General features: G+C 37.0%; 1 protein-coding gene across 2 annotated transcripts; it reads right to left on the bottom strand.

Annotated features, from left to right (window-relative positions):
* Window positions 1-345: 345 nt before the first annotated feature.
* On the bottom strand, window positions 346-10962 carry LOC103723468 (ubiquitin-like-specific protease ESD4). Of its 2 annotated transcripts, XM_008814380.5 has the most exons (9): window positions 9942-10961; window positions 6699-6775; window positions 6486-6579; window positions 6228-6326; window positions 4497-4589; window positions 4272-4391; window positions 2976-3079; window positions 1148-1220; window positions 346-876 (listed from the first exon to the last, which is right to left on the bottom strand). In XM_008814380.5, exons 1-9 carry the CDS (start codon window positions 10830-10832, stop codon window positions 814-816), a joined length of 1614 nt encoding a protein of 537 aa, XP_008812602.3. In that variant the 5' UTR covers window positions 10833-10961; the 3' UTR covers window positions 346-813. The 2 variants fall into 2 exon arrangements, with proteins under 2 accessions (XP_008812602.3, XP_026655903.3); XM_026800102.3 differs by lacking the exon at window positions 4497-4589 and having other exon boundaries at window positions 9942-10962.
* Window positions 10963-11645: the final 683 nt, after the last annotated feature.

Raw genomic sequence — 11645 nt, 5'->3', positions numbered from 1 at the left:
ACAAAACATTTTCTGAGAACACCCCGTTTGGGAAAACAAAATTGTCCCGGAAGGTAGTATGATAATCTTGTCTCTGTATTAGCCTGGGACAGCTCTTCAAGTCACAGAAGGTAGATCAGAATATTTTAAATGAGCGTTCCAAAAATGAGGGCACAAATGACCATTTAAGATACGGTCTTTAGAAAATTTTCTAGGTCGACTCATGAACAAACATCAAATCATAAAAATATCATCTGCTGGTTGCAGTCCCAGCATTCGATTAAGACAATACGGTTCTAGAAATAAGTTGATTGCCCTGATGAATCTGCTAAATTACACAGCAGAAAACAAATGGCTGCTTCAAGATTGAAAACGACCTGCTGATTCATCCTCTATCAAAAACCAATGATCCATACAAATCTGAGTTATATGACAGTTGATGCCCTACATAGGAAAAATAAAGGCAAAAAGTAGAACTACAAACATGCAAATAATTGGCCCTGCTCTCAAGGGGTAAAGACATGAAAAAGGGGCATGATAGCACTCAACCAAGAGAGCACTCTAAAACAAAAACATATCTTGCCGTTTCTCACCGATCAAGGTTTCCACTAATTGGTTTACAAATGCTTGTGTATACTCTGACTGGAGCATGCAGATGGAACTAATGTTCATAGGCTCCACTTAATGCCTCAATCAAGTGCTGCTTCTGCAACCAAATGATGGCCAGAGGCATATCCAAGAACCACATTCACGTAGCTTATCAGTATGAAACTGTAATTCCAGTTTGTGACAACCTGTTGAGGGTTTAAAAAATTCCCATACGTGTGCTTTGATTCATTCAGCTCTCAGCCTCAGAATCTCCTTGGCTGTCCTCTTCCTGAAATATGCCATGTGTTCCTGAAAAAGAAAAGCAGGTTTAGCAAGTGTGCTACCTTTTAGCTAAGCATTTCTAAAGAGCGATCCCAATACCATGTAATGGGAGAAATAGCAAACTCTATCTATGCATTAATCAGGCAAAGCCTATATCAACCTGATGAGACAAAAGAGTTCTGCTAAGAGAGCAACAGAACCCTCAACAACATTTCTTTTGGTAGAGTATCACTAAATTTAAAAGACGCTATTTTTATACAGCACAACAATGATTCACCAAAACGCAAAAGCCATTCACCTGTCCAAAACAGAGGTCCAAACCTCTACTGTAAAAGTCTGCATACTTTAGCATGAACATCCCGCAGTCCCACCTGATAAAATCAAAAATTATCTGGTCAAATGTTTTAAAGGAACAAATCAATAGACGCAGAAGCAGCAAAATAGCTGTCCCTACCTAGTAGTAATGCCAAGAAAAAAAAGGGGAAAAAATAGCAGCTAACAGAACTAATTTAGAAACAACAAAATGAGCAAGTTAAACATGTAACCGAATGAAGGGATATGAATTCTGCGCATTTGAAGGAACAACCTATTATGCTTGAATTTTAAGATTTTGAGACATAATAGGAAATCAAATAGGTGCCGTGCCCAATGGTTATAGTTCTTTAAAATTTATTACTAACTATGATGTAAATGTTTGATTTCAATATTTCCATGCCATTCAAGATGATCTCTGTTCCATAATCTATCCCCGTCTCCTAGACCCTTACCACAACAAGCTTCCCAGACCCGTATTGTGTGCCATGAAATATTTCATCATGACCATATTTTTAAAGCACGTGGTAAAAATCCTCAGAAGATAAAAATTTCATGTAAGGTCTTCCGTAAAAAATTGTTCCATGCTTTCCTATGCTTGTGCAATGAACTCCACTAACTAGGGTATTTTCACCCAGTTACCGAGAATCCCTCTTGAAGGTGGAGGGACACCTAACGAAAAATTGATGGGTGTGCAGCATTAGGAAGGACAATCATCGAAAAGTACATAAGCATACGGGATAAAACATCAAAAAGAAAACAAGCAATAAAAGACCAAATACTACATTAGGGTCTTCTAATTAAGTGCAACATTATTAGATCAATAATCGGCGGAACCGTCCCGAACCGTCCGGCTCGGAGCATCCCAAGCTGTACCGGCGGCGGATCGGGACAGTTCCGTCCACAAAATCAAGAACCAGCGACGAAGAGGGATAAGGAGAAGGGCAGAGGAAGAGAGAGAGAGAGCGGGAGAGGGAGGGAGAGAGAAAGGTGGAGGCCGGCGAGCCGCCGCGCGGAGGAGGCGGTGGAGAAGGCGGAACCAATTTCACTGTCTGTATATGTGTTCAATGTGTACAGTAGGAAGAAAGATGCCTGACACATTTTGAGAGTCTAAGACCCTAAGCTTGCAGCAAGTCATGGTTTTGGTTTTGCTCCATTTTCTCCATTATCCAATTTCACTTGGGTATTACACAGTCAAATGGATTTTGTACTCAATGCCGAACAGTTAAAGTTAAATTTTGTTATTTAGTAGGTATGTCTGTGACAGACAACTCTATAAAGACAAATTCACTTTGAATAATACAGACAGCTTTTAAATTTTGATTTTGATACCCCATGAGAATCAATCTTCCAAACCAATTTCTTTCAACTCTTAGTAGTTTATAATTTTCAGCATTTTATGAATTTGTAATTACACAAACAAAAAGGTTTTAGTAAGTTTTGCATCATGGTCCAGATATCCAATGCAAAATGACTAAGAGAAGATGAAAAAAAAAAGTATTGACCAAGAATCTTTTTTTTTTTTTTACTTTTTTCCACATGGTATTGTATAAAAAGACTTTGATGATAATATCCAATCAGCCTTCTTGCACCAATCAAGGACATCAGGAGACTTTATTGATTGAAGTAATGTATCAAATTACAAGCAGAATATCTATATAATAGAAGGAAAAGTCTTTTCAATGTCATAAGAGTACCTAGACTGAAGGTACATGGTCAACTCAAGCAGAGGTTACACTCACAAGATGAGCTAGATTAACATGTAAAATAAGTCACGCATAGCCTGATCCATTTAAGTAATCAAGATGACATACCCATTCTTCTGGAGAGGAAGGTTATCAACTGCTTCTTGCTTCCAAGACTGTGTGCTCAACTCTTTGCCACTCTTGTCCTTAACTTCATCCATGAAATATCTCGCCTGAAATTTAAAACATCAAGTGCTAATCCATCATAATCTAACATTCAACATTATTTGAAATGTTTTTAAAAGAGTGAATAATTTTAAGTAGAACATAACAGAATTACAAGCAACCTAATGATACTCAAAAATATCAAGTAGAGACAGGCCCCATATCACAATTCTCCATATTGATGCCATCAATAATGTGCAATATTAAGTAACAGCAAGTTTGTTACCAGCACTACTAGTATCTTAGTATCTTAATCAGACCCATAGAAGTCATGGAAATAATAATTTAGATATGGGAGAGAATGGCCAAGTTTTGAATTGACTTGGTACCATTTGACACCAATGAGAGCTTAAGTAACCAAAGAGAGCTTTAGTAGTTAGATTCTCAGAGAATGACATGGAATTTTAAAATAAACTCCATCAAACATATTGAATGCACTGGTTCTTGAAACATCTAATATAAAAATATGCAATGGATAAAATGAGCGTACATGTCTTATAGAAAAAAAGAATGCTGGTGAGTTTTAAGGGGACATTCTATGAGAAACAAAATACAACCATCAACGTCATTTGGTTCATAATCTCGCAATAATATGAGCATGACAAGAATAAACCAGTGCCATAATGATAGATGAGGTGATGCTGAAATATGAAGCATAATCCCAGCATGAGTTAAGGAAGTTCAAAAGTGGCACAACTAGAAGAAAACTTGCAGCAAACTGTTTAAGGATATTGTTAAGCATTTAAGAAAAAGGAAAACCACGTACAAGACTGAAAATTGAGTTAAAAAAAGAAAAACAGAACTGTGAAAACATAAATTGATGTTATGAGGGCCAAAGGAGTTTTGGATATTTTTTTTAAAATAATTAATAGTTAATGCTTCTTAAAAGCACTAGAACAACTATTTTGCTAAACTAAATTCTAAAAAAAAAGGAAAAAAAGGACAACAGAAAAGGAATATCAGAAAGGGATCAAAAGAACCGAAGAACAATAGATGAGAATTCTGCTTGGTACCATAAGACTTCATCTTTAAATATTTCATCCAAGTGTTTCTGGATGGTGATGGCATTTCTTTCTTTCATATTCCAAATACTGTGTTTTTTCACTCGTAACAACTTGGAGAACAAACTGCATAGGATTCAAATGCATGCTTCATAACTTTGTTTGCTTGAAGAATGTATATTCTTATTTCTTAGCTTACCAATACTCTCAACACCGTCATGTCCATTCCACCAAGTGAATCAAGATACTGAAACTTCTTATCCTTTACATTGATAATTGCTAAACACCAGTGTATCTCTTTGTGTATTGGAACAAAAATCTGCACAAGAAATTGTGAAACCAGACATGAGAAAACAGACGCAATAATAAGGATAAATTTGATAAGTGCTTAGAAGAAGAACAATAAAGGCCATAACAACTTTACTTTGTCACACTCAATAAGGCCGTACCCTATCTTCCTTTGTGTCGTCCACCTTTTTACAGCCTTGAATTCATAACCATTTCTCCCACTAATAAGCTAAACAGTAAGCCAAAAAATAAAGAAAATCAAAAACCTGGATTCGACATTACTATTATTATCTAAGATGTGAATATTCATTAAACAAAACAAAGATAGGGTGCATCAAAACAAGGTACACCAGTTATGGAAAAATGATAAAAAATGAAGATGTTAAACCTAATAATTGAATTAAATTGCAAGCAAGCAAACAAGTACACATAACTGATGAAAAAAATCATATATTCAATTGCATTTACAGCTAAGTCTTGCATAAATTCAACAAAACAATCGGGGGGCTTAGCCTTTGCAAGATTCTGAAATCTTCAAGTACCATGACCTCCAGTGGTATGCAATTAGTAGCAATGTAAGATGTTAGCTAACTTGCCACCTATCTCCATGGTACCTGTAATTTCCTTGTAATTAATCTAAAACAATCATTCTCTTCTTTCTAGTATTTGCATCCAGGTTCCAAGGAAAGCTTCAAGGCTACATGTTCAGATACGAAATTCATTGTATATTGCACTTCTATTTGTAATTTACTTTGATCTCTGTATCACTACATTTTATTTTGTCCAAATCTATATCCTATTTGCAAGGGCCCTCCATGAATGCTCCATACAAGGTCAAAGATGATCAAATTTTTTGACAGATCTTTAACTCGTAACACCAAAATACCTTTCTTCTAGTAAACGGCTTCATATTTCATTATAGGCTCTGTAATGTAATTGTGGTTGGTCAGCAATATATTTTGTTTTTCACTTCAAAGTCGACAAAAAGAGTCTAATAGTTATAGGCAATGTCTATGACAAAGCTACCAACTGCTAATCCCCTAGTTAACCAACCACTGCATTTAACTAAAAAAAACTCACATAATCCTTGAGTTCCATCCCAACCAATTTTCTCAATATGAATCCAATTACCAATACCTCCCTTAGATATAATCTCCAACTCTCAGAATAGCTAGATTACATTTTTGCATCAGCATTTGCCACAAGGCAGAGCACCATGTTGTTTATGCATTAATCATTTAAGCACTTCCAATTATATAATCTTGACTTCGATCAAACTTCGAAAGAATCATGGAAGAATAAAAGGAAAAAAATGGATCAACCAAAACCCTAACCAAAACCAACAAGCCTTAATAAACAGCATACACAGAAGCATAATCCAATTCATATTTTCTTTACAAGAAGCTCTTGACAGGAAATTTAGTCCATGATTAGTGCTAGAACCCTATGCATAGACAAGGTTCACTGGCATGTAGACAACCTACTTTGATGCATAATTCCTGGTTAACACCAAACACCATTGAGTGAGCATATAGCAATGTACATAGGTAAAAAATAATGGTAGAATAACTATTTAAATATAAGAAACAAATGAAAGGAGATAAATGAAGTTTATTTTCAAATTTTATGGAAATCAAATGACTTAAAAAGAAAGTAATAAAAACAGCACATAAAAACAACAACAGAGAAGGACAGTTTGTGCATAAAAAGAATGCAACACATAACATGAACTAAGTAAATGTGAATTTACCATTACTCACAGTTCAATACTCTTGACTCAAGCCGAACATTAAATGAATAAGTCTTAAAATGAGTTTTAAATCTTCAGTTTAGAAACGTAATTGACTAAGTGAGCACATTAGCCAACCTTCTTAAAGAAAAATGTGTTAAAGAAATGACATTTCAAAAACTTCTTTGGTTCCCTTCTTTCTCTCTCCTTCAATAGTTCAAGGTACAGATTTATGACCTACAAGCAAAGAAAAGCATGTGCATTAGGGAAAAATTGTAGCTACTAGCTAAAAGACTACAGCTGGCTATCATTCTAATATTGTGTATATGGCATTAGAAGTTCACCTCATCATTTAACAAAATAAGACATTTGACATAATAACATAAGGACAATCACCTCATCATTTAGCCAAGCACCACAACTCAAGCACTGCAGGATCTCTCTTGTTATTTCAATGTTAGAAGGTTCATGGATGACAAGGACTTCACGACTGCAAAGCAATAGTCTTAGTTTAAAACTCTTCCTACTAGCTACTAAAATAATCTGCGTAGAGCATAGAAATAAAAATCATATCATATGAATAAATTAACATACAACAGCCAACAATACCTGTTTCTACCATGCAGAGCAAGGTATACGTCCTCCTCTTCTTCATCTGTAAGAGGGACAAAAGGTTCATCCAAGTCCTGTAACAATTTTCAATTGTTAAGTATATATAACAAATCAAGGACAAAGAAGCCGTGCTTATTTTAGTTATAAATCTTACATGACTCAGATCTCATCATTTGATTTGAATGACTATATTATATAAATAATCTCTCTCTCTCTCTCTGAAAATATGTAGGTTATTCACCAGGACTCATGTTTGAACCTGAGACATCTCACTTGGAGATATAGGTTCCAACCAGCTGAGTTATCAGTTGTTGGCTGTGTAACTAATCTTATCTATCATAGACCCTTATGAGAAACACGATATAATCATGTTACAAAGCAATCTGTTACAGACTTATGGTGTCTAGTAACATAAGAAAAGCTAAACAGATTGGCATATATTAATCAAAATGACCCTTTGCTCAGCACCAATACCTATATAAATTTTATCAACTAGCAAATTAACTGGACCTATATCTGCAAATGATTTAGCAATATTAATTTTAATCATCATATCCAATGAATTATTCATAGCAATTTAAAAAATCTTGTGATTTAGAATCCACATAAAACTTTGATTTGTTGAAAACTTTTTGAAAGCTAATAAATGATTTTTCTCTTAAAAACCATTGTTCTAGAGCAACGCTCAAGAAATATAGACTAGATTGCTCACAGATGCATAATGATCAGTCTAGCTCAGTTATGTATCAATTATGTTGAGCAACAAACAAAAGTAATTTTCCAGTAATGGCAAACAAGTAACAAAAATCATTTGGTTATTGGTAATTGATAGATAGCTGTCTTTATTGGCAAAGTTCCCATGTATCAATGCGGCAAGGCCTAACTTCATGTATCTTTCTTTCTATAAAATGATCTTTAAAAATCAAGAGAAAAGTGAAAAGGAGCCAAGTATGTTTAAACTTCAGAATTGATTACTTTGTCAAACTTCAGTATGTAATTATTAACTTGATTACTTTGTCAAACTTTGGTATGTAATCATTACATAGTCATTTAGAAAAATATCCTCAAGCAAATATATCAGGAATAATTTGCTCTTGTTCAGTATTGCCATCATTTAAAGTTTTCATAAAGGTTATATCTTAATTTGACAGTTGTGGGCCCACAGAGGGCAACGTCATTTTGGAAAAAAAAGCCCAAAACTCATGCCTTCCTTTCCACATGATGCAGGCATTACAAAATTTTCATGAGTATGCATTCCTTCAAAGGCAATAAGTAAGGTCCCATTCTTCATTCTTCTGTGTGATCTAATTTTCACCTTTTCAGATGATCAGAATATGGATACAATAACGGGACATGTTAACTCACAGTGCAAATATTCAAGTCTAGAAGAATGCCCATCTTTTGTTAAACAGTTTTATTCATAGGCAGTGTTCCTAGAGTGCATTTGCACAATCTCACAATTCAAGACGATTCAAAATTTTTGATCATCTGTACAAAAAAAACATGAATTTGTATCTATCTTCTAATTTAAGTAAGCATAGGCAAAAGAAGATAAAGATACAACATTCATTACAATTGTCGGTAATAAAGTTGATGCCAAGACTAACATGGCATAAAAGCATATAAAGCATGCAAAATTAAGGAGGGACCTAAGAAATTAAATCAAATGAAATATCAAAATATAGTTGTAAAATCCATGCCATCAAACTTGTGGAGGAATCTACAGATCAATAGCAACTGATACAAGTTAATCATTAAAAACATGGGTCCAATATAGAACAAGTCTATGCATAAAGAGAGCTGGAGTCACTTAAGCTCATTACAGTGGAATGTTCAGAATGTTAATTTGATGGTATTTCCATTTCCACACCATTTTTAAGGTTATTATAAGTCATTAGCAAGTTGATGTTGGAAATCCTTTAAGGTCTTCCTGCAAATAATATGCAAAGTGGCAAATAATATTCCATCTTATAGCAGATAACAAGGTTTTTCTCCAAGCTTTCTCAACTTCCAAAACATATCAATAGGCTATTAAATATCAGGCATCTTCTTTCTTGCCTATTTCTCTCCAACCCTTTCTTTTTCTTTTCTCTTTTTGCAGATCCAAACAGAGTATCAAATTGGATCTTAACCTATCTAATGCAATTCCATCCATCTGATCATCTTTGTATCATATGAATTAAAATTATGCATTACAATTTGGATTTTACTTTGTCGATAATAATATTGTAGAATAAATCTATCAGATTTCTAGTCAATACTTATTTAAGTTGTACATTTAGCCTGAACTCAAGATATAAGTAGAATCAACCACTTCATCAGAGTGAGAGAGAGAAGCAGGGACAGGAAATGGGGATATGAAACTAAAGGTTAGATTTGTTCCATCTACCTCTCATATTACTCTTCTTAGTGTTTTCTCATTCATGTAGACAATCTAAGTTATTTCCTTTTCTTTTCATCTCCTTCCAACCCAGCCACTTCCAAGTTCCAAGTGTCTCGGTCCTTGTACTCCTTTACATAACCAATTATAGCCATTTTTTTCTTTCTCGCCTTCTCTCCTTTTGATCAGAATTTTCATAAGAATATTAAGATGGCATTTATGAAGGTCTTCCCCACTCCAAAGGTCAAATATCTATCTCTATTAGCCTGCCATTTCACTTAAATATCTATCCCTAAAGCTGAGATGACAAAACGGGAGGGCCAAGGTAAAGATAACGATGTCATAAGAAGCTTAATTGCACCACTAAAGCAGGTGACAATGGAAAAGAATAGTTTTGTGGTGGTCAGTCTTGTGTCAAGAAAAGGCTCTACTCACAAGAATATTTATTTGAAACTAGTGTGAGGAGGGGGTTGGATATTGTCAGAGATAAGCAAGGCCGTTGTTGCATATGTATTCACCATTACAATTTTCTTGAATTACAAAATCACAGTAACCAGTATCTCCTAATAATTTGTTTCTTTAAGCTTCTGCATCTTTTCCTCACAGTTCTCGACTTATACTGCATTTTCTGGCATTATGATGCCAATCATGCGAGAAGTAATTTCAATTCCATTAACATTATGCCTTGATTACAAAGATCTCTTCTTTTGTTTACCTAGTAGTATCCTCTAGTTTCTTCCAAAATCCAAACACATTCTTCCTCTTTTGCTCGATGCACTTATTCAACATTCATAAAATTTAAATTCTGAGATGAAAGAAAAGAAAAGAAAAATCGAGAAGACAGAAGGAAAGTGAAGTACCTCCTTGGGTTTCTTTTTCAGCGCCTCATGAGCCAAGCGGAAGGAAGATATCTTCTTCTCGGCCAACTTCACTTCAAATTCCAAGCTACTCAGTTTCGAATCATGCTTCCTTACAGAATCCTCATACAGCTCCTTGTACAGTGGGCTCTTCTTGACCCACACCTTCTCCTCCCTCGCCGGCGTGGACTCCAGCTCCACAACACTCGCATCCTCCACCTTCCGGTTCATGGCAGGCGAACCAGATAGCTCCTCGGCCCTCTGCACCACGGCTGTCAGATCCGACACCGCCGGTGGTGACTGCCGGGACCCTAACTTGACCAACTCCTCCGCCAACCGTGAATCCGATACCACCGGATGCCCCTCCTTCACGCTACTCACCAACTTCTTGTACTGCTCCAATCCCAACCCTTCATGACTTCCATCGTCCTCCAATCCCTGAACCCTACCATGACCAAACGACACCTCCCCCTTCTCCCGCCGCTGCCTTGAAGAAGACAAAGACGCAGCTTTCTTCGCCTGGAGGTACCGCGACACGAGACCCCCCATCTCGATATCCGGTTCTCTCCCTAGAACGAGATCCAGCGAGCGGGGTTGAACCGACCCGGCCGCGCCGAGGCCGAAGGCCCTGAGGATCCGCTGGGGGCCGTGGACGGGGCGGCTGAGGGGGGCGACGGGGGGGAAGCGGCGGAGGGTGGGGGGACGGGCGGCGTCAGGCGGCGGCGGCGGTGCTTCAGGGACGCGCTGGGGGGCAGGCGGCGGGGACGAAAGCTTGGGTTTCTTGGAAAGAGGGGGAGGGGAAGATAAGGAGGAATCGGAGAGGGCGTGGGGGGAGAAGGGGAGGCGGTGGTGGTCAACGAAGCGGCGCTTGCGGGTGTCCGTCAGGGCGCCCATGGTGGTCCGAATTCAGATCGGAGGGCCTGGTTCCATCGACGAGCTAGTGTTCCATGGGCAGAAACCCTAGAGAGAGAGGGGGGACGTAACGAGCCCTAGAATTTTTTCGGGTGGGCGAATGTGAACGGAAGAGAGGGTTTTACTTTATTTATTTACTTATATTTATTTATTTGAAAGGGAGAGGTTTTCTTCGGGGACTCGAGTTGTATCCTTCTTTCGGGCGAATCCATCGTTGGATTATCCAATATTAGGTTTGAGATCTGTGCGATCGGTGATCCAACGGTAAAGTCTTGCGAAGGAACATGAATCCTTCTTTCGCGCAAAGGTTACAACCCGAGTCCCTTCTTTGGAGGAGAGCATTTTTTGCACATAACCCCCCCAAGAGATCCCGTATTACTACTAAATATTTGTATATTTTTTTGCACATGAACTCTTCTGTGATTCTTTCTCCCTTGTAGGCCATTTATTAAAGGTCATATGGATTTTTTTTCTCCTACAGCAAGAAAAGCAGGGAAAGGGACGTGCTTGGAAACATATCTCATCACATTCATTGATACTTGCAAATTATACAAATACTCTTATGCCAGTGGTAGAGAAACTTTTTTGTTTGCACAAAACAGCAGTTTCCTAAGATTATTATGAGGACTTAAATTCTGAGAAAAGAGGAATATCAAAATGTAATTGAAGAGGTGAATTGGATATCTTAGTACTCAGAAACTTTGTCTATTTGATAACCTTTTTTGAAGAAAGATTGAAGGAGGGGGAGAGGTTGATGGAACACCTTCACCCTCCAATCTCAAGTTTCCAAGAATA

This window comes from Phoenix dactylifera, chromosome 2 (assembly GCF_051530095.1).
Source record: "Phoenix dactylifera cultivar Ajwa chromosome 2, Ajwa_hap1_PhDact_Kaust_v1.1, whole genome shotgun sequence".
Lineage (NCBI taxonomy): Eukaryota > Viridiplantae > Streptophyta > Magnoliopsida > Arecales > Arecaceae > Phoenix > Phoenix dactylifera.
Note: the sequence above shows the minus strand (reverse complement) of the source record. Positions and strands in the feature narration are given on the sequence as shown.

Bases quoted from the DNA above. Each gene is read 5' to 3' on its own strand.
- LOC103723468 (XM_008814380.5), bottom strand. From the start codon at position 10,832: ATGGGCGCCCTGACGGACACCCGCAAGCGCCGCTTCGTTGACCACCAC. The intron at 6,776-9,941 runs GTACTTCACTTT...AAATTGTTACAG, and splicing joins TGAAAAAGAAACCCAAGGAG to GACTTGGATGAACCTTTTGT. The intron at 1,221-2,975 runs GTATGTCATCTT...TGATTTTATCAG, and splicing joins CTTCCTCTCCAGAAGAATGG to GTGGGACTGCGGGATGTTCA.